General features: G+C 44.3%; 1 protein-coding gene across 2 annotated transcripts in view; it reads right to left on the bottom strand.

Annotated features, from left to right (window-relative positions):
• The window catches only part of LOC124554720 (probable serine/threonine-protein kinase DDB_G0282963), a 140,551-nt gene that overhangs the window by 98,617 nt on the left and 18,181 nt on the right, over positions 1-23,753 (bottom strand). Inside the window, exons 1-3 of one of the 2 annotated variants that reach the window (XM_047128367.1) lie at positions 7,821-7,949; positions 5,593-5,721; positions 666-785 (exon numbers count right to left, since the gene is read on the bottom strand). Coding sequence is in view for 1 of the 2 variants with exons in the window: in XM_047128366.1 (XP_046984322.1) it covers positions 666-785; positions 7,821-7,946 (246 nt within the window). In the remaining variant the exon portion in view is untranslated. Of the gene's footprint in view, positions 1-665; positions 786-5,592; positions 5,722-7,820; positions 7,950-23,753 lie in introns of those variants that run through there. The other variant, XM_047128366.1, reaches the window with a different exon arrangement.

The following is a 23,753-nucleotide window of genomic DNA, read 5'->3' as shown; positions in this document are numbered from 1 at the left end:
AAATGAGACAATTTCATAAAACATTCCATAATTATCTCTGTTCCAACCACTGAAGGAATACTTTTGATAACTCACTAAATAAATACTTCAGAGTATTAGCCTTCCTCCCTTTTTGAGAGAATTTTTCTTAAGATGCAGTGGCTGACTGTTTATTACAATAATGAAAATTCCAGTATGGAAACAATAAACAAAACTTAGGGCATGTAAGCACTTAACTGTTGCTGATTAGTGGTGATGTAAATGCCCCCCTCCCACCTTACACACATAATGGCATTGAAAGATGCACTGTCTTTTGAGCTCCCACTCTTTTTCCAGTTTAAGCACAGACATACATCACTAAAAGTTAGCTTAACCTCAGTGTTTGCATTTCACAGTCTGAATTTGCACTTAAACAGAAAAAAAGCAGCAGCTTGAAAGCTAGGTGAAATTTTTTGTGCTGTTACATACATGTACCACATATTAATCAGCTGCAGGTGAGTGGTTGACTACTCTCACTGTTTTAGTCTTTTATTTATTTTGGCAAGGAAAGCATGAATGTTTTGCTGCCTACAAATTACCAGATGCATAAAGCAAAATTATAAATCATGATTTTCTTTACTACTTCGAGTGAAACAATATTTTTAAATATACTATAGGAAATTGGATGCACTAACTAAAATACTTACATGTACTCATCATAGACATCTTGCTTTGGTAAGGAAACATCTTGATCCTCTTCTAAATGAGTTTTAATCCATGTTATTGTCTGATGGATTTCAAAACGGCTCCCAAGAGGATTTAAAGGTCTGAAAATGGAATTACAAATTTATTAATATGTTACACTTTAGCTGTATCCTAGCTGCATGCAAGACAACAGCTGTGCCTTAATATCACCACCAGTTGGAACATACCCTAACAAAGAACAGCAACCAGTATTAACAGATTTTCATCATAGTCAATGTTCTGTCCTCTGTGTCTCCATGCCAAAACACTCACTCTACTATATATAGTGAACAGTGAATTTTTCATCTCATAACATACATTTATTAGTCATAATATCATGTGCAAGGAAAAAGAAAATGTTTGAAATGGTTAAAGCATACAGAGAAGTAGAACTGATTACATACTGCAAGAAATACTGTACTTTATTAAGAAAAATGATTAAAAATAAAAAAAGTCAAAATAATATGTGAAATAAATAATTCAGATAATAAAATTAAATTTATATGGACAATAGTTAAGAGAGAAACTGGGAAATCAGTTAAGGAATGTGACAACATTTGTTATTAAAGAAAACAGCCAAATAATAAATGATAGCAATCAGGTAGTCAATGTATTTAATAATTACTTCTTTGAAATAGCTCAGAAGATTGATATGGACAGTTCAAGGGATAAAGCCATAGAATATATGCAAGAACCAATGCCTTGAATATAGTGTGTCCCAAGAGGGACGGTCAATATTCAGCGATATAACAGGAACGATTATTCGAAGCAAAAAAAGTTTATAGATCTTATAATCAAAGTTTTCCCTGAGACATTTAAGTCTCATCTTTCCCTGCAATAATGATGGAAGGTTCCATCACTATTGCAAAAACGTTTAATAAACATGGACTATACAATTCATACCTTCAGAGCTATGAACATTTCTTCATCTTTGATGCTATGAAACAAATCTCACATACAGCTGGCTCTTTGCTTTCTACATTTTTGGAGGAGGTAGAATAGACCAAAAACACAAAAAAAATTGAATAGTAAACATGGGCCCAAAAGAGCATACCTTAAGAGCTATGCGTACTAGTTCAGTAGAAGAGATGTGTTTCACAGTGCCAAAGATGACAAAATGCTCAAAGAGCTCAATATATGCACTTTAATTGCCCATTGTTACTGGACTTTTTGTTCTTGTTTTTGTCCATATTTCAAGCTCTCGAAATATGGAAAACAAAGAGCATGCAGTAGAAGATATTTGTTTCACAGTATCAAAGACAAAACTCTTAAGGGATGCATTTCAGAGCCCGTCTTTATTGGACTTCTTCACTTCAAATTATCGTTCCTGTCATATCCCTGAATATTGACTGTTCCTCCTGGAACACCTTGTACACAAGCAAATTTATCTGCCAAAGAAGTAAAGAACATAATTAACCAACTCCCTCAAAACCAAAAACCCAGAGTTATGAATATCTCAAGTAAAATCCTGTTTTCACATACGCTATGTGATCAAAAGTATCCGGACATCCCAAAAAACACACATTTTTCATATTAGGTGCATTGTGCTGCCACCTACTGCCAGGTACTCCATATCAGCAACCTCAGTAGTCATTAGACATTGTGATAGAGCAGAATGGGGTGCTCCGCGGAACTCACAGACTTCGAACGTGGCCAAGTGGTTGGGTGTCACTTGTGTCATACGTCTGTATGTGAGATTTCCACACTCCTAAATGTCCCTAGGTCCACTGTTTTCGATGTGACAGTGAAGTGGAAACGTGAAGGGACACGTACAGCACAAAAGTGCACAGGCCGACCTCATCTGTTGACTGACAGAGACCGTCAACAGTATGGCGAATGTCCAGTGAACGTCATCTGCCAGCGTGTATAGTGCCAACAGTAAAATTCGGAGACGGTGGTGTTATTGTGTGGTCGTGTTTTTCATGGAGGGGGCTTGCACCACTTGTTGTTTTGCATTGCACTATCATAGCACAGCCCTACATTGATGTTTTAAGCACCTTCTTGCTTCCCAGTGTTGAAGAGCAATTCGGGAATGGTGATTGCACCTTTCAACATGATCGAGCACCTGTTCATAATGCATGGCCTGTGGCGGAGTGGTTACATGACAATAACATCCCTGTAATGGACTGGCCTGCACAGAGTCCTGACCTGAATCCAATAGGACACCTTTGGGATGTTTTGGAATGCTGACTTCATGCCAGGTTTCACCGACCGAAATAGATACCTCTCCTCAGTGCAGTACTCCATGAAGAATGGGCTGCCATTCCTCAAGAACCCTTCCACCACCTGGCTGAACTACCCTCCTCAATGATTGACTGTTTCTGCCCGTCAGAACATGAGGTCTGCCTGGTCCTGGTTTAACTGTGGTTGTTCCTTCATATTTCCATTTTATAATGACATCACCAACAGTCCAAATGGGCAGCTTCAGAAGCACTGATATGACCCTCATGAATCTGTTCCTCAGTTGAAATCCACTGATAGGTCCATGTAGAAGTCTCTGAGCTCTCCTGGCCGACTCACTTTACTATTGCTGCTTCTCTACTAACAACACGATACTCCCCAAATCTTGTGATATCTACAGCCCAATTCTGCATTTGCTACCCATCACTCAGCCTTAGTGTGGTACAGCAACGAGTGAGGTATTCAGAAACTTTGACCACCTACTGTGCGATGTAAGGAATTTAATAGTTACAAAATCAACTTCAGACACAAACTGCAATCATGTCATCTTGACAACTTTTCTACTTTGCAGAAGCAATTTTGAATGCGTAATAGTTGGTGTTTATGGTAAGGCATGGTGTGTGTGTGTGTGTGTGTGTGTGTGTGTGTGTGTGTGTGAGGGAGAGGGGGAGAGGGAGGGGGGGAGGGGGGAAAGGGAGAGGGGAGGGGTAGAGGGGGAGAGGGGTAGAGGGGTAGAGGGGGACAGGGGGACAGGGGGAGAGGGGGAGAGGGGGGAGGGGGAGAGGGGGGAGGGGGAGAGGGGGGAGGGGGAGAGGGGGGAGGGGGAGAGGGGGAGGGGGAGAGGGGGGAGGGGGAGAGGGGGGAGGGGGAGAGGGGGGACGGGGAGAGGGGGTGAGGGGGAGAGGGGGTGAGGGGGAGAGGGTGTGAGGGGGAGAGGGTGTGAGGGGGAGAGGGGGAGAGGGGGAGAGGGGGAGAGGGGGAGAGGGGGAGAGGGGGAGAGGGGGAGAGGGGAGGGGGAGAGGGGGGGAGGGGGAGAGGGGGGGAGGGGGAGAGGGGGAGAGGGGGAGAGGGGGGAGGGGGAGAGGGGGGAGGGGGAGAGGGGGGAGGGGGAGAGGGGGGAGGGGGAGAGGGGGGAGGGGGAGAGGGGGAGAGGGGGAGAGGGGGAGAGGGGGAGAGGGGGGAGGGGGAGAGGGGGGAGGGGGAGAGGGGGGAGGGGGAGAGGGGGGAGGGGGAGAGGGGGGAGGGGGAGAGGGGGGAGGGGGAGAGGGGGGAGGGGGAGAGGGGGGAGGGGGAGAGGGGGGAGGGGGAGAGGGGGGAGGGGGAGAGGGGGGAGGGGGAGAGGGGGGAGGGGGAGAGGGGGGAGGGGGGAGGGGGAGAGGGGGGAGGGGGAGAGGGGGGGAGGGGGAGAGGGGGGGAGGGGGATAGGGGGAGGGGGATAGGGGGAGGGGGATAGGGGGAGGGGGATAGGGGGAGGGGGATAGGGGGAGGGGGATAGGGGGAGGGGGATAGGGGGAGGGGGATAGGGATAGGGGGATAGGGGGGGGGGATAGGGAGTGGGAAGGGGGATAGGGGATGGGGAGTGGGAAGGGGGATAGGGGATGGGGAGTGGGAAGGGGGATAGGGGATGGGGAGTGGGAAGGGGGATAGGGGATGGGGAGTGGGAAGGGGGATAGGGGATGGGGAGTGGGAAGGGGGATAGGGGATGGGGAGTGGGAAGGGGGATAGGGGATGGGGAGTGGGAAGGGGGATAGGGGATGGGGAGTGGGGAGGGAGGGGGAGGGAGGGAGGGGGAGGGAGGGGGGAGGGAGAGGGGAGGGAGGGGGAGGGAGGAGGGAGGGGGGAGGGTGGGAGGGAGGGGGGAGGGGGGAGGGAGGGGGAGGGAGGGTGAGGGAGGGTGAGGGAGGGTGAGGGAGGGTGAGGTCGCAATAATGATCTGCCGAACATGCCAGAGACCAATGAACACCTCATTCGGCTACTGAAGAAACTTCAGAACTTTGTAAATTAACTCCCTAATACAAAATTACAGCTAATGACATAGAGCTGTATCCTAAAATTAACACTCTTTTTTCATTAGCAATAACAGTTATTTTACATGATATGAATAATAATCAATGAAATCTTGGAAAAATTATCATTTCATCCCTCATGAACCTTTCCATCTTTTTTTTTTATAATTTGTGAATTAAAAATTGGTATTTTATGTGGAGAGACCATTTTGAAATCCAAATTAATACTAGATATGTATCTTATTTTAGAACAGGTGTGTTATTGATCTTGCACGCATAATATTTTCCAGTACGTTCACGGAGGTGGTAAGCATTGAGACCAGTCAGTAATTATTAACATCTCATTACCTTTCTTGTAAAGGAATCTCAGCTTGTTGAAAAAGATGCACTGTGATAATGATGTACTGCATAAATAACTGAATATACTGTATAGATGGGAAGAACAGGACTTCAGTAATTTACCTGATGTATTATTAACCCCTATGGCACATTATGTTTAAAGATAGTTAATTAAATTCATAATTTCCTTGTCAGAGGTTGAGTAACTGTGAGCAGGTTGTACGTATGTCACACTGGTATTGTTTCTTACATGTATTCTATTGCTTTATCCCTTGAACTGTCCACACCAGTCATCTGAGCTACTTCCAGGAAGTGATTATTACAGTTAATTACTCAGTGATAAGCCACACAAATACCCGTTTACCATCTGCATGTAGAAACATATCACATTCTATATGGTCAATCAAAGGGAGATGAGATATTTGTGAATTGCATCTGTGTCGCATTCCACTTTCATCGACAAGTGAAAGACTTAACCATGAAACACCAAAACCTAAAAAAGAAATTACAGTCATGTCTTATGCAGGCTCAGAATGTTATTGAAATAATCTTATTTCTAGTCACTGCCTGTACCTCAAAATTATTATATGGTGTTTTACAATGAGGATTTCCACAGGACTAAGTTACTAGGGACACTACGACGCCTTGCACTTAATTTCAAAATACTACTGACCTTACACTCATTACCCAATTAGGATTTGCAATTAAACAGCATTTCGTTTTCAAGAAAGCAAATACTGTAATTTTTTCCTCTTCTAAACCTTACACTCTGTTCAATCATACCCCACACTAAGTAATCTGACTGCAGACTCTCATCTATTTACCAAAGTCATTTGTGTGTATTTGTCTGTGGTTTTCAAACCACTAAAGTAAATGAAACTACTCACACCCCTGTTACGTCACTCATAGCCACTCCAGGATTCTCTCTTTTATTTCATCTTTACCAAATATCAAACATATTCTTAATGCTATAATTATAATTTGATACTTTAAATAGCTAACTTTTTCTGCACTATGGCCATTTAACAGCGAAAAAGCCAGATGGCGTAAGTTGTACACAGTTCCCATGTACTAATTAGTTTTTACACAATTATTACTTACTTTTACAAATCAAATTCATTTTAAATTTGCTGCAGGTTACTTAACAAGTATCTACCTAAATTTCGGGACCACCATCCAGTCAGCATAAATTTCATAAGATATGTGGTTAAACAAAGAAATAAGTATCTAATTGGTGTAGATCTAGTTTAAATAAGCACTCCAGCATTTGCTTTAAGAGTTTTGTGGCAATCACAGAAAATCTAAATACCGACATCCAGATAGTGATTGAACCCAACTGTGCCACCTCACTTGGTACACACATTATGTGGCACACCAGTATACACCACTACGGGCAAAATGACTGAAGTATACATCAATATCACTCATAAATACAATATAGAGTTTAATATTTTATGATAAGTTCCTTTGAGCTCTATTTAATTATTTCCCATCAGTTTACAGGCACTTAAATCAAATAGAGAATTCCATCAAATATGAGCTGTTAGAACGATGAAATGAAATAGATAAGCACACATCTTGCACAAACCTATTCAAAAGTCTTGAAAATCTTGCACCGAATTTCTTAATACATTCACTCCTTAATTATATATTTGCTACTGATACTATATTTCCAAGTTGACTTGGCCTTCCTATCTGCTCTTCAAATAGCACGCTCCTATCTGACAAAAAGCAATAAAGAGGAGAAACCTCATGAATGTAAAAGAAATTTCCAAAAATACTTTATTAGCAGAAACTCTTTCTTCACTCATCTAAATTCGTGGACTGAGGAGTCTTTACAGCTACACATGGAGTAACGATAATTAATGTACACTTGTCACTGGTTTTACAGTTTATAGATAACTGTTGTTCAATGATGAATATTAATGTGACAAATTTGATAATAACCTATAAATATGACATAAGCAGCAATGGTTCAATATACCAGAGGATGTGGCAGTTTTACTCAAAGTAATTTCTTCTCTGTTCGGTTCATGTTGTTAAACTTGGTTGGAGTAAGCAGTTTCACAAAAGTTTATTAACACAATTTCTAACATTTATTTCATTGACATCTGACAGTTCACTTTACAATGAATGAGTGAGTGAGTGAGTGAGTGAGTGAGTGACAGTCAATAATAAAAACGTGATGGTGAAAATCTGAGTGTATGTTGGGTCAGAAGTCACATTACAAATGACTTTCAACACTCAAGCTTCTCAAATATTACTCTATCTTGTTTATAGCAACTACAACTTCAAAATTTTGCACTGGAGAAGCACACAAATATACAGCCATGCTGTTGATGTCTAGAGCAGAATAACACATTATTATTTTCTACAAATACTAGAAAATGTGTTGTATCTGGTCTCAGCTGACAACTTCTGGATACTGAACAGAAACAGTGAATAAATTACGTGAAATGTAAGAAACCAAACACATGTCATGTGGTTTGTGGAGTACTGAATATTTTGCAACTTAAACACAACCCTTCACTATCAATAGCATAAATATTAATATAACTAAGTTACTGACAGCAAAAAATCACATAAACTTACTGTCTTAATGGGTCCACATTTTCATTCTTCCCCGTAGGCAGTTTAAGGTATAGAAAAAGCTTTTCAGCAGTAGAAAGTTGGTTAACTTGGTCCAAAATTTTCATCACAGTCTGTTTTGAGCTAGAACTGCAAGAAGATAAAGTTCTTTCAGGATATTCAGTACATGTTTAATCAGGTGAACAGTAATATAATAAATATTATTGTTCTCTTATTGATAGGTGCATGGTAAATTGAAAACTATGCTTGAAAACAATATTATACAGCAATGCTATATAGTCATCTCCTGATTTTCAAGTTGGTTTCAATATGTAAACTCACTGTGTGAAAGCTGGTTATGTTAACCAATGTAACATTTCAAAAACAACAATCAATAAAATAAATAAAAGCTTATACAACCATTGTAACATGCATTTAGTAAATGGGAATCTAATACAATAGAATTTGATACTGGCCAGTCTGCAGAAACACACAATGGCATTAGCATTCCAAGTAAGTGCACTATGACTGCTATTGCACTCTATACACGTAAATGATCTTATGGACAGGATTAGCAGCAATCTGCAGGTTGTTTGCTGATTATGCTGTGGCATAATGGAAGGTGTTGTTGCTGAATGACTGTAGGAGGATACAAGAAGACTCAGACAAAATTTCTAGCTGATGTGACGAAAGGCAGATTGCTCTAAATGTAGAAAAATATAAATTAATGCAGATGGACAGGAGGAACAATCCCATGATGTTCGAATACAGGATTGGTAGCGAGCTGCTTGACACAGAGATGTGGATTAAATATGCAGGTGTAACATTGCGAAGCAATTTGAAATGAAACTAGCATGTAAGGGAGGTAAGAGAGGTAAGGGAAGGCAAATGGCTGACTTCAGTTTATTAGAAAACTTTTTGGAGAGTGTAGCACATTTATAAAGAAAATCACATATAGAAGACTAGTGGGACCCATTCTTTGAGTGCTGTTCATGTGGTTAGGATCGCCACCAGATCGTATTAAAGGAAGACTTTGAAGCAACTCGGAGACGAACTGCTAGATTTGTTACTGGTAGGTTCAGTCAACATGGGAGGGTTACAGAGATGCTCTGTAAACTCAAATGGGAATCCGTGGAGGGAAGATGGCATTCTTTTTGTGAGACATTATTGAGAAATTATGTAATAAAATGTAGATTGCTGTTACAGTAGTTTGATGATGTATTATTGTGACGGATCCATTTCAGACAGGTTGTCGTCTTCAGACCACCTGCATAAGTTACATAGCATTTTTATTTTATTATAATTTTGGTTAATCATATTTAGTACTTACTTCCATATACTATCAGTCGTCACTGTTGTTCTGTATTAAGATTAGGACTTCAAGCTAAGAGCTGTTTTGTGGTTTGCTCTTTTTGTTAGTGGTCCTTTCATATAATTTTTACAATTTGACATTTTATCATTAGATTTGATGCCATATGGTGTACATATTATATACAGATGGTGTCTGTTCCTTCAAACATCAATATCTGAAAGAACAGACACCATTCACACACTGATGAGCACATTATGATCACCTGCCTAATAACTTGTTGGTAGGTTTTGAGGAGATATGTGGCATTATACGTCTATGCAAAGGTTATGTAACTTGCATAAATAATGGGCCACTGATATGCGTATGCAGTGATGGTGCCCGATAGCGACACAGATGGGTTCCATAGGATTTACATCAGGCAAATTTTATCACTGAGACATCAACGTTAGTTCACTATGATGCTCCTCAAACCCGTGTAGCATGGTTCTGGCTCCGAGACATGGACAATTATACTGTTGAATGATGACATCGCCATCGGGGACAACATTAATCATGAAGGGACGCAGGTAGTTTGCATCTGTCAGCGTGTCTTCGATTACTACCACAGATCCCATGCAAATGCAGGAGAGTGTTTCCCAGAGCATAATACAGCCCGAGTCCGTGGCACTTCATGTTTTGAGCTCCCGTTCAACTCAATGACGGCATCTGTGGATACGACCAGTAACCTAGTATAGCAAAAATGTGATTCACTCTAAGAGCTGACATGTTCCCATTGATCAATGGTCGAATCCCAATGGTCAACTGCCCATTACAATTATGATTGACAATGTCGTTTGGTCAACATGTGAACACGTACGGATGGTCTCCTGCAGAGCTCCGAATTCAACAATGTATGATGAACGGTGTGCTCCTAAACACTTGTGCATGCAGCAGCACTGGGCTCATTCAGCACAGACATTGCAGATCACCATCTATCCTACTTTGCAGAACAGACAAGTCTCTGAACCCCACTTTCTGTGAAGACTCCTGGACATCCAATAATATAGTGCCTAGTGATAGTTTCACTGTCCTCCTGTCTCTTTCTGTAGATGCTCATGACAGTACCACGTGAACATTCAACCAGGTTTGTCATTTTTGAGATACTCCTTCACCGGCTCTGCGTATTATAATCTGCCTTTTTCAAAGCTGCTTATCTCAGAGGATTTCCCAATCTAAAGACCATATCTTCACTAGAGTGATCCCCTGGCTCTGTCTACTCCACTTACATGCCTTTGTTACTACATCATTTGCCCGCAACAACACCAGGTGGCTTTCAACATTGTGGTGGGCAGTGGTCATCATGTTTTGGCTTGTCAGTGTATATTATAATATTTGAACTGACAGCAACTGAGGCAGTGTAGTTGCAGAAGGTTGGTTGGATTAAAAGAGGAGGAAAGGGACCAAACTGCTAGTACATTGGTCCCTTGTTCCAAATAAAACAATGCCATGAGGGTGAGAGAGAGAGAGAGAGAGAGAGAGAGAGAGAGAGAGAGAGAGAGAGAGAGAGAGAGACTGACAACACAAGACGGAGAGAAAGGAAAAACCACAAGAACGACAGAAGGGCAACAAACACTTAAATTGACAAAAGGGGAGTAGAAAACCACAGAAACGCAAGAAACAGGTAGAAGAGATTAAAATGACAAAACAGATTACCATAGTTGGCTGACCACGAGAATAAAAAGTAGAAGCTAGCCACTCTGCAACACATTAAAACTTCCACCCTAAAAGCACTGTAGTGGAGGACACAGAGGAACAAAGGACATGCGTTAAAACTTAGATCAAACAATAAAACCCACCATCAAGAATAAAACGTAAAACTAAATCAGCCGATGAGATGCTGTCAGATAAAATTGGCGGCAACGAGTCCAGTAACCAAATATTTCATCACGGGGCAGTCAAAGTGGGACAGTGCACCAGAATATGGGCCACTGTCAACCGGGTGCTGCATCAACACTGAGGTAGGTCTTCACGGCACAGGAGGTAGCTGTGGGTTGTGTCGCCAATGCAGAGCCAGCAGAGAACCACAGAGTCCCTGCGAGAGGCCTGCATGGAGGGCTGCCACACATTCGTAGTGTCCTTAATGGCATGCAGTTTTTTGTGCGTACTGAGACTATGCCATTCCGTCTCCCAAAGCCGAAAAACCTGGCAGCATAAAAACAAACACAGGTCAGTTATTGGAATGCCGATCTCCGTAAGCGGTTTCCGTGTAGCCTGTTTGGACAGCCTGTCAGCAAGTTCGTCGCCTGGGATTCTGATGTGTCCACACAAACACTACTCAACAATCAGACCGTTCCAGGGCATAGATGGACTCCTGGATGGTCACTACCACAGGATGATAAGGGTAGCACTGGTTGATAGCTTGTAGGCTGCTTACGGAGTCAGTACACAGAAGAAACGACTCCCCGGGGCATGAACGGATGTGCTCAAGAGCACGAGATACAGCAACCAGCTCTGCAGTGAAAACACTGCAGCCATCGAGCAAGGAATGCTCCATGGACATATGCGAAGCTGACGTGACCATCAGCCATCAAGCTGTCAGTGTAACCACTTCACGGCCTCTGTACATGTCAAGGATCGAGAGGAAGTGACACCGGAGAGCCGTGGGGTGAACTGAGTCCTTTGGGCTATGTGAAAGGTTCAGGCGAAGCCGTGGCCTAGGTGTACACCATGGAAGTGTATGCGAATGGACCTTGAGTATAGGTGGTAAAGGCAAGGACTCCGGTTTAGATAGAAGGGACAGGACATGAACTGCAATTGTAGGCCCTGACCTGAACCACAAACGTTTGAGATGAACCATTGTGGGTGGGAAAAGGAGACAGTAATCTGGATGCACATGAGAACTATGAATGTGTGGGACGTAACTGGCGAGCAGTTGCACACACCTGACCTGCAATGGAGGGACTCCAGCCTCTGCCAGGACACTGGTCACCGGACTCGCCCTAAAAGCACTGGGTTGAGTAAATGCAACACTGAGGGCACAGCCGAACCATAAACCAGACTCCAATAGTCAAGGCGGGATTGAAAAAGGGCTCTATAGAGCTGCAACAGCGTAGAGCGATCTGCACCCCAGTTGGTGTTGCTCAGGCAGCGAAGAGGATTGAGGTGCTGCCAGCACTTCCGCTTAAGCTGACGAAGGTGAGGAAGTCAAGTCAATCGAGTGTCAAAAACCAGTCCTAAGAATCAATATGTCTCCGCTACAGTGAGGGGCTCGTCAATAAGGCAAAGTTCTGGTTCTGGATGAACGGTACGACACCGACAGAAGTGCATAACACATGACTTTGCAACCGAAAACTGGAAGTCGTGGGCTAGAGCCCATGACTGCGCATTGTGGATCGCTCCCTGTAGGTGCCGCTCAGTAACATACAGAGAGGGTGAGACGGACGGCTGTACAGCTGCTGCTAGACCATTAATGGCCAATAAAAATAGAGATACACTCAATACAGAGCCCTGTGGGACCCCATTCTCCTGGATATGCGATTTGGGTGGTGGTGGTGGTGGTGGGGGGGGGGGGGGGGGGGGGGGACTATGGGAGGCACCAACTTGGACACAGAAAGCACGAAGCAACAGGAAATTCTGGATAAAAATCGGGAGCAGGCCTCAGAGACTGCATTCGTATAATGTGGCAAGGATACGACGTCGCCAGGTGGTGTCATATGCTTTTCGTACATCAAAAAAGATGGTAACAAGGTGTTGGTGTATGGTAAAGGTTGTTCAGATGCCAGACTTGAGCGGCACAAGACTATCAGCAGTAGAGCGAACCAGGTGGAAACTGGCCCGGAACAGAGCCAGTAGGCCACGTGACTCCAGGACTAAACCCAACCACCGACACACCATATGTTGCAGCAGCTTACAAAGAACATTTGTGAGGCTGATGGGCCGATAGCTATCCACATCAAGTGGCTTTTTGCCAAGTGTGGTGTCACCGCCAGACACCACACTTGCTAGGTGGTAGCTTTAAATCGGCCGCGGTCCATTAGTACATGTCGGACCCATGTGTCGCCACTGTGTGATCGCAGACCGAGCGCCACCACAAGGCAGGTCTCGAGATACGGAATAGCACTCGCCCCAGTTGTACGGACGACATTGCTAGCGACTACACTGATGAAGCATCGCTCATTAGCCGAGCAGATAGAATAGCCTTCAGCTAAGTCCATGGCTACGACCTAGCAAGGCGCAATTAGCCTTACATAGCAATTGATAGTTTGATAGTTATCGTATGAAATGTCTCATCAAGAACGCTGTATACAAATGGTGGATTAAAGTTAAGTATTCCCGCAGCTACGTACTTTTCTTTATAGCATTTATGAAGTATCCTGTTTCAGACCATCAAGTCCGCCTGCTTGCTTAATGGCCGCCTCCCTTAAATAATGTGCGTAGTGTTGGCAATCTGTCAACACTACACCAAGTCTGAGCACTGGTATGATGGTGCTCTCCCTCCAGTGCAATGGAAAGACGCCATCGCACCAGATCCAGTTGAAGACCACGAGGAGATGCCGCTTGTAGTCAGACGAGAGATGTTTTATCATCTGACTGTGGATCCAATCTGGCCCAGGAGCTGTGTCGGGGCAATGTGCAAGGGCACTGAGGAGCTCCCACTCTGTAAATGGGGCGTTATAAGGTTCACTGTGGTGTGTAGTGAATGAGAGGACTGTCCCTTCCATCCGCTGTTTGAGAGTGCGAAAGGGTAATTCTCCGATGCAGAGGCACGAACATAGTGCTCAGCAATCGCGTTTGCGTCAGTAGATAACAAGCCATTTATGTTAACACCGGGAACACCTGTTGGGATCTGGTACCCAAAAACTTGTTTGATCTTTGCCAAGACTTGGGAAGGTGACGTATGACACAAAATGGTTGAGACGTATCGCTCCCAACACTCCTGTTTCTGTCTTTTGATAAGCTGGCAAACATAGGCACAGAGCCATTTAAACTCTATGAGGTGCTACAGGGAAGGGTGCCACATATGCCACTGTAGAGCTCACTGACACTCCTTAATTGCCTCAGTGACTTCTGGCAACCACCAAGGAACTACCTTCCACCGGGGGAACCCTAAGGAATGAGGGACTGTGTTTTCCGCTGCAGAAATGATCGTTGTAGTTACCTGCTCAACCACCACATCGATGTTATAATGTGGGGGAGATTCAACGGTGACAGCAGAGGTGAAAGCGTCCGATTCTGCCTTGTTTAAAGGCCATCTGGGCAGCTGTCCATGGGCCTGACGCCGGGAAATGGCGACTACTACACAGGTCATCATGTGCTCTCCAGTGGATACCTGGGAGAAGGCCAGGACTGCAAACTGAGAGATCAATGGCCGAATATGTGCCGCGTGCCACACTGAAATGTGTGGGGGCACCTTTATTTAAGAGGCAGAGGTCGAACTAAGAAAGTAAAGTTTCAACATCTCTGCCTCAGCTAGTAAGCCCGGTGCCACCCCACAAGGGGTTTTGAGCATTAAAATCTCCTGAAAGTAGGAGAGGTTTAGGGAGTTGATCAATCAGTGCAGCCAACGCGTTCAGGGGTACTTCACCATCTGGAGGAAGATATATGTTGTAGACAGTTATTTCCTGCATCGTCTTTATCCTGACAGCCACAGCTTCAGGAGGGGTTTGGAGGGGCACAGGCTCACTCCATACTGAGTTCAGGACATAGACACAAACTCCACCTGACACTCTATTATAGTCACTATAGTTCTTATAATATCCCCTATAGCCGTGGAGGGCAGGGGTCTGCATTTCCAGGAACCAGGTTTCCTGAAGGGCAATGCAGAAAGCAGGTGTAAAGCTTAAGAGTTGCCACAGCTCAGCCAGGTGGTGGAAAAAACCGCTGCAATTCCGCTGGAGGATGACGTTATCGTGAGGCTGGGAAGGCATGAAGCGTGCAAGGACGCAGGTTATGCCTCAGGGTCACCTGCTACCACCGACTGAGTATTTGCAGCCATTTCTATGGTGGATGAGGCATCAGTGTGATCCAGGTGGGCAGGAGATGCTAAGATCTCCACCGCGCCCTCAGATGCAGAATTGATAGGGAATGGTGGTGTTGGGGCCACTGGAGAGTCCTACTTCTCAGCAGACTTCTTCTTAGTTTGCTTGCTCTCTTGCTTCTCTTTAGGGGCTTGCTGGGAAGATTTCTCCGAAGCAGCTTCAGGCACGGAGGAAGACCGTGAAGCTGTTTGTCCAGCAGCTTTTGGCTCCTTGAGCCACTGGTGAGTGTTCGCCGTGGCATTAGTAGAGACCTCGGAAGAGAGGGCCCCAAGGGACCCCTTCCGCAAGAGAGGAGCCGAAGGAGGCTTTTGCTTCTCCTGCAGGGGGGAGGGGACCGATGTCCCCAGCGTTTGGGGGGGGGGGGGGGTTCCTTGCTCCAAAAGTAAGTGCTTTGGGAGCAACGAAGGAAGATTTGCCACCTACCACCAAGGAGGTGGATGTATTCTGGTGGCCAGGAGGGCTCACTGTTTGTGGCACGGAGTGAAGAACCACTGGCACTTGGGATGGCAATGGTGACGTAGCTGCAGCATATGTCAACGTCAACTGAATGGGGTGTAATATTTCAAATTTACGTTTAGCCTCTCTGTAAGTCAACCGGTCCAGGGCCTTGTACTCCATGATTTTCCACTCCTTTTCGAGTACTGGGCAGTCTGGAGAGCAGGGGGAGTGGTGCTCTCCACAGCACATGGAGTATCCGGGAGCAGTGGATGTCCGCAGTCTCGATATGTGGTGCTGGAAGTGCAGCGGAACAACATGTGCCCGAACTTCCAGCACTTAAAGCACCGCATAGGGGGAGGGACGTATGGTGTAACATCACAGCGATAAGCCATGACCTCGACCTTTTCAGGCAATGAACCACCACCAAAGGCCAAGATGAAGGCACCGGTAGCAACCCTGTTGTCTTTGGGTTCCCTGTAAATGTGTCGGATGAAATGAACACCCCGCCATTCTAAATTTGTGCGGAGCTCGTCGTCAGACTGCAAGAGGAGATCGCGATGGAAAATGGTCCCCTGGACCATGTTGAGGCTTTTATGAGGAGTGATGGAAACAGGAATATCACCCAGCTTGTCACAGGTGAGTAACACTTGGGATTGGGGTGGGGATGCTGTCTGAATCAAGACTACATTCCTCCCATGGTGTAGCAAGAGAGGGAAATGATTTAGGTTCAGACCTGTCGGCATTGTATTCGACCTTGCCCTTCTTACAAGGGAACCTCCCCATCGCACCCCCCTCAGATTTAGTTATAAGTTGGCACAGTGGATAGGCCTTGAAAAACTGAACATAGATCAATTGAGAAAACAGGAAGAAGTTGTGTGGAACTGTGAAAAAATAAGCAAAATATACAAACTGAGTAGTTCATGGGAAGATAGGCAACATCAAGGACACTGGAAACGCAGGAGCGCCGTGGTCTCGTGGTAACGTGAGCAGCTGCGGAACGAAAGGTCCTTGGTTCAAATCTTCCATCGAGTGAAAAGTTTAATTTTTTATTTTCAGTTTATGTGACAAACTCTTATGTTTTCATCGCTTTTTGGGAGTGATTATCACATTCACAATAAAACCTAAATCAGGCAAGGTAGAAGAATCTTTTTACCCATTCGCCAAGTGTATAAGTTAGGTGGGTCGACAACATATTCCTGTCATGTGACGCACATGCCGTCACCAGTGTCGTATAGAATATATCAGGTGTGTTTTCCTGTGGAGGAATCGGTTGACCTATGACCTTGCAATCAAATCTTGTCGGTTCCCATTGGAGAGGCACGTCCTTTCTACTAATCGCACGGTTTTGCGATGCGGTTGCAAAACACAGACACTAAACTTATTACAGTGAACAGAGACGTCAATGAACGAACGGACAGATAATAATTATGCAAAAATAAAGAAAGTAAAATTTTCACTCGAAGAAAGACTTGAACCAAGGACCTCTCCTTCTGCAGATGCTCACGCTACCACGAGACCACGGCGCTCCTGAGTTGACAGTGTCCATGATGTTGCCTATGTCGCCCATGAACTACTCAGTTTGTATATTTTGCTTATTTTTTCACAGTTCCACACAACTTCTTCCTGTTTTCTCAATTCATCTGTGTTCGGTTTATCAAGGCCTATCCACTGTGCCAACTTATAACTAAATCTGAGGGGGGTGCGATGGGGAGGTTCCCTTGTTAGAGACTGCTGGTGCCATACGATCACCAGCAAGAGATGACTTAGTCTGCTTCATTGCGGGTCACCCACCCTGATGTCACCCACTCCAATCAGGGGCTCTCCCCATGAGCGCCACCCAGCCACAGCGAAGGCCAACTGGCATGATGGCTACTGCCGGGAGTGCTGATGCCTCAGGAAGACAGGCATCTACTCCTTGGCATATGTGGGGAGCTTACAGCTCAGGCATCAACAGTGCAATCCCTCTGTTCTCAGGGGGCTACCACCAAATGGGTACATGACGGCCCCACCACAGCAGACTGGCTACCATGCTGGATACTAGGCGCAGAGAAGTCCAATATAGTCATGGGGACGAAAGAGGACAGGAGACAATGGAAGGAGATGGCATACCCCGGAAAGTGTCCTCGCCCAAATAGTTGAATCACAGATGGAGATGCAGAGCCATGACATGAAATTCTGAAGATTGAATCTGAGGGCACAGTGGATAACTCATGCACCACATAAGGTGTCCTTCGCCATATGGCCTGCATTTCTCTAGAATTTTGAAAGTGGCAGGTCAAGCCATAGAATGGGACCTGAACTCATATGGCCGAAAAGCGTGAGACTCATTTTAGTTGCCTCTTACGACAGGCAGGAATACCTTGGGCCTATTCCAAACCCTAGACCCGTAGGGGGGTGGAATTACAGAAAGACATTTTTATATATACCACCAAAATGGTGCTAAAATCTTTATTATGCTGAAACTAGTTTCAACAATTTAAATCATCATCCGACAGATCTCATAGATGATGATGAGAAGCTAGTTTCAACCTAATACCACATAGATAAAATACCTTACTATAGCTACGGAGTACAATCTAAGGAAGATTTTATGACTGTTTATGAAATTTTACTATGTGGATACCTGCTTCACTATATTGGTGATTTTTGAAATATTTGAACAACATATCTCCTAGTAAAAGATATAATGCAATGGTCCATCATATTTCGGGCTTGCAGCCGGATCACGTTGACATCTTGGCACGATATTTCGGCTAACAAACATGCAGTCATCTTCAGGTGAGTACGAGACTGAAGATTACTTGTGCGCGTCGTTCTATATATACCGAAAATTGGCACGGCAGCACCTGCGCAGTGGAGAAGGCTAATACCGCGCCCCCTATCTAATTTGGCGCGCTCTGCAGCAGAAGCGGGCCGCGCATGCGTAGTGGTGTACCTACATTTGCGCTATCTGTCGTAAAGCGCCTTCGCGCAGCTGAGACGCGGTAGTCGAAAGTATAAAATCAATTTTCGTCAGCCGTCGCACTAGATGCAGACCCATGTCTCTGTGAAGCGATTAAAGAAATTACAAGATCCCATGCTTTATCCATCTGAAAGCCGCCGTCTCAATTAATAAGATCTTTTGCCAATCGTATCTCCACGGACTCCTTGATAATGGATTCCCAAAAAGATCTAGTTGTCGCTAAAATTTTTGTTCCACAATAATCCATGGAGTTTCCCATCGAAATACAGTGTTCTGCTATGGCTGATTTGTTGGGCTGTAGTAGACGTGTGTGGCGCTCATGCTCCACGCATCTTTCCCGTACTGTGCGAGTAGTTTGGGCAATGTAGGATTTGCCACATTGACAAGGGATCTTATAAATAATACCCGCCTTCCTCAGACCCAGATCGTCCTTCACAGAGCCAAGCAAAGCCGATATTTTTGTAGGTGGTCGGAAGATCACTTTAACACAATGCCTCTTTAAAATCCTTCCTATTTTAGAGGAGAGGTTACCCACATACAGAAGAAACGCCCTGGACCTGACCACCTCTTTGTCTTCTTCTTCTTGTTTCTCTTTACATTTCTTCTTTGTTACAGCTCTGCGGCTTTGGCGTGTAGAATATCCATTCTCCCTGAAGACGGATTGCAAATGTTTTAATTCTTTAGGAAGGCTGTCCTTATCAGATACCACATGTGCCCGGTGCACCAGAGTATGCAGCAAACCCATGGTTTGTGCAGGGTGGTGGCAGCTTGTCGCCTGCAAATACAGATCTGTGTGTGTGGGCTTCCGGTAGACAGAGTGCCCCAAAGATCCATCGGTTCTACGATTGACACGGACGTCCAGAAACGCCAGACATCTATCATTTTCGACCTCCATGGTAAACTGAATATTCTTGTGAATGGAATTCAGATGTTTTAAGAATCCTGCCAGTTTTTCTTCTCCATGGGGCCAAACTACAAATGTGTCATCCACATAACGCCAAAAGACTTTCGGTTTAAATTCAGCCGACTCGTATGCCTTCTCCTCAAGTTCTCCATAAAAAGGTTTGCTACCAGAGGGGACAAAGGACTGCCCATGGCAACACCGTCAACGTGTTCAAAATATTCATTATTGAATAAGAAATAAGTTGAGGACAGGCAATGATGAAATAATGCTGTTATGTCGGCTTTGAACCTTCTGCTAATGAGTACCAGTGAATCCATCAGTGGAACCTTAGTAAATAAATAGACGACATCAAAACTCTCTAATAAGTCAGAATTGTGGAGTTGGAGCGACTCCAGTCTACTAATAAAATCGGCAGAATTACGAATGTGATGTGGACACTTGCCCACATGAGGTCTCAGTAACGAAGACAGATGTTGTGCTAAATCATAGGTTGGCGCACCGATATTACTAACAATAGGGCGTAATGGTAGTCCCTCTTTATGAATTTTCGGAAGACCATAAAGCCTCGGTGGAACAGAGCTATGCGGTTTCAGTCTTTTAATGACTTCAGGTGGAAGCGTAGAAGAGTTTAACAAAACAGTCGTTTTTTTTTCTACTCTGCTCGTCGGATCCTTGTCGATCTTCCGATATGTGGATTCACCAAGGAGGCTATAAATCTTCTCGTTGTAGATGTTTCGTGCCAAAAGTACCGTCGCATTGCCCTTGTCCACTCTGAGAACCACAGTGTGGGGATCTTCACGTAGTTTGCGAAGTGCAGCCCTTTCGCTAGAAGAAATGTTGTTCTTCAGAGGAGTCGCTTTCTTAAGTGCACGGCATGTTTCACGCCTGATTTCTTCAGCTGTGTCGCTGGGAAGGGGTCTAACAGCTTCTTCAATAGCACTTATGAAATCCACGAAAGGTGGAGTCCTTGGTGTAGGAGCGAAGTTAAGTCCTTTTCCGAGTACAGACAGCGTCGCATTGTCCACAACTCTATCCGTGAAATTAACCACGGGGCATCGAAGATACAGATGTCTTGAAATCAGATCCAGTTCACGGCGAGACAACTGTTTCACCTTCATTTGGAAAAAGCATCCAGTTTTCCTTCTTTCACCTGGGAGTGGGTTGACGGAGTCACTTGGGCCAAAGCGGACTGGGCTCACAACAAGTCATCTTCTAGGCAGTCATCGAAGTTTGCACGTCTATCGACAGCATCGCCGCAAGAAGGCACTTTTCGACACTCTGTGGTTAATTTCACGGATAGAGTTTTGGACAATGCAATGTGTCGCTGTCTGTACTCGGAAAAGGACTTAACTTCGCTCCTACACCTAAGACTCCACCTTTCGCGGATTTCATAAGTGCTATTGAAGAAGCTGTTAGACCCCTTCCCAGCGACGCAGCTGAAGAAATCAGGCGTGAAACATGCCGTGCACTTAAGAAAGCGACTCCTCTGAAGAACAACATTTCTTCTAGTGAAAGGGCTGCACTTCGCAAACTACGTGAAGATCCCCACACTGTGGTTCTCCGCGTGGACAAGGGCAATGCCATGGTACTTTTGCCACGAAACATCTACAATGAGAAGATTTATAGCCTCCTTGGTGAATCCACATATCGGAAGATCGACAAGGATCCGACGAGCAGAGTAGAAAAAAAAACGACTGTTTTGTTAAACTCTTCTACGCTTCCACCTGAAGTCATTAAAAGACTGAAACCGCATAGCTCTGTTCCACCGAGGCTTTATGGTCTTCCGAAAATTCATAAAGAGGGACTACCATTACGCCCTATTGTTAGTAATATCGGTGCGCCAACCTATGATTTAGCACAACATCTGTCTTCGTTACTGAGACCTCATGTGGGCAAGTGTCCACATCACATTCGTAATTCTGCCGATTTTATTAGTAGACTGGAGTCGCTCCAACTCCACAATTCTGACTTATTAGTGAGTTTTGATGTCGTCTATTTATTTACTAAGGTTCCACTGATGGATTCACTGGTACTCATTAGCAGAAGGTTCAAAGCCGACATAACAGCATTATTTCATCATTGCCTGTCCTCAACTTATTTCTTATTCAATAATGAATATTTTGAACAAGTTGACGGTGTTGCCATGGGCAGTCCTTTGTCCCCTCTGGTAGCAAACCTTTTTATGGAGGACTTGAGGAGAAGGCATACGAGTCGGCTGAATTTAAACCGAAAGTCTTTTGGCGTTATGTGGATGACACATTTGTAGTTTGGCCCCATGGAGAAGAAAAACTGGCAGGATTCTTAAAACATCTGAATTCCATTCACAAGAATATTCAGTTTACCATGGAGGTCGAAAATGATAGATGTCTGGCGTTTCTGGACGTCCTTGTCAATCGTAGAACCGATGGATCTTTGGGGCACTCTGTCTACCGGAAGCCCACACACACAGATCTGTATTTGCAGGCGACAAGCTGCCACCACCCTGCACAAACCATGGGTTTGCTGCATACTCTGGTGCACCGGGCACATGTGGTATCTGATAAGGACAGCCTTCCTAAAGAATTAGAACATTTGCAATCCGTCTTCAGGGAGAATGGATATTCTACACGCCAAATCCGCACAGCTGTAACAAAGAAGAAATGTAAAGAGAAACAAGAAGAAGAAGACAAAGAGGTGGTCAGGTCCAGGGCGTTTCTTCCGTATGTGGGTAACCTCTCCTCTAAAATAGGAAGGATTTTAAAGAAGCATTGTGTTAAAGTGATCTTCCGACCACCTACAAAAATATCGGCTTTGCTTTGCTCTGTGAAGGACGATCTGGGTCTGAGGAAGGCGGGTATTTATAAGATCCCTTGTCAATGTGGCAAATCCTACATTGCCCAAACTACTCGCACAGTACGGGAAAGATGCGTGGAGCATGAGCGCCACACACGTCTACTACAGCCCAACAAATCAGCCATAGCAGAACACTGTATTTCGATGGGACACTCCATGGATTATTGTGGAACAAAAATTTTAGCGACAACTAGATCTTTTTGGGAACCCATTATCAAGGAGTCCGTGGAGATACGATTGGCAAAAGATCTTATTAATTGAGACGGCGGCTTTCAGATGGATAAAGCATGGGATCTTGTAATTTCTTTAATCGCTTCACAGAGACATGGGTCTGCATCTAGTGCGACGGCTGACGAAAATTGATTTTATACTTTCGACTACCGCGTCTCAGCTGCGCGAAGGCGCTTTACGACAGATAGCGCAAATGTAGGTACACCACTACGCATGCACGGCCCGCTTCTGCTGCAGAGTGCACCAAATTAGATAGGGGGCGCGGTATTAGCCTTCTCCACTGCGCAGGTGCCGCCGTGCCAATTTTCGGTATATATAGAACGACGCGCACCAGTAATCTTCAGTCTCGTACTCACCTGAAGATGGCTGCATGTTTGTTAGCCGAAATATCGTGCCAAGATGTCAACGTAATCTGGCTGCAAGCCCGAAATATGATGGACCAGTCAATACGCCGAGAAAACTTCGATATAATGCAATGTTTGTATCACCTTTTTATTCTACTATCCAACTTAGCTACTGTAAATGTGATAAAAAAATGGTACATTGCCAGTGTGACATTTGCAGTAACTGAAGTAAGTGTGTGTGTGTATGTGTGTGTGTGTGTGTGTGTGTGTGTGTGTGTGTATATATATATATATAAACTGCAAACAAACTACACAAATAGTAAACATTTTCACACCTGCATATCACAATATTTTTGTCATATCTTTCAGCTTATCCATTAGGAAAAAGGTAATCGAAATCTTCACAAAATTAGCGTAAACTGTCATGCCTGAAATTCCATTTAATTCATAAATACACAACAAAAAGCAAACAAACGCATTTTTACATACAGTAGTTCCACGCACTTTCTGCAATGACAAATAATGAGTAACTGTAACCTGAGATAATTTATTATTTAAAAGTTGATCTGCATATGCCCATCATACAGTTTCTATGGCATTGAGCAAGCATTTATTCACAAAGTCACTCTCATTTAAGGTTTCCGATGATTTTGCAACACTCAAAAACTCTTATAGCCAATGAGGAATAGTAATATTGAGTTTCTGTCAAGCTCACAGAGTTCAGTAGTGCATGCACTTCTGGCAAAAATCCTTAATGTTTCCTTATATAAACCAATGAATACTTTCTTAAATTACCAATTCCAAGAGCCCACATTCTAATACGAGTTATGATGTATATTACACCCTGCAATGAGATTCTCATGTAATGACCAGGAGTGTGAAATTAGACAAATTAGTGTATATACAGAGGGGTACAA

Source organism: Schistocerca americana, chromosome X, assembly GCF_021461395.2.
Source record: "Schistocerca americana isolate TAMUIC-IGC-003095 chromosome X, iqSchAmer2.1, whole genome shotgun sequence".
Lineage (NCBI taxonomy): Eukaryota > Metazoa > Arthropoda > Insecta > Orthoptera > Acrididae > Schistocerca > Schistocerca americana.
The sequence above is the reverse complement of the archived record's forward strand: the minus strand, read 5'-3'. Positions and strand labels throughout refer to the sequence as shown.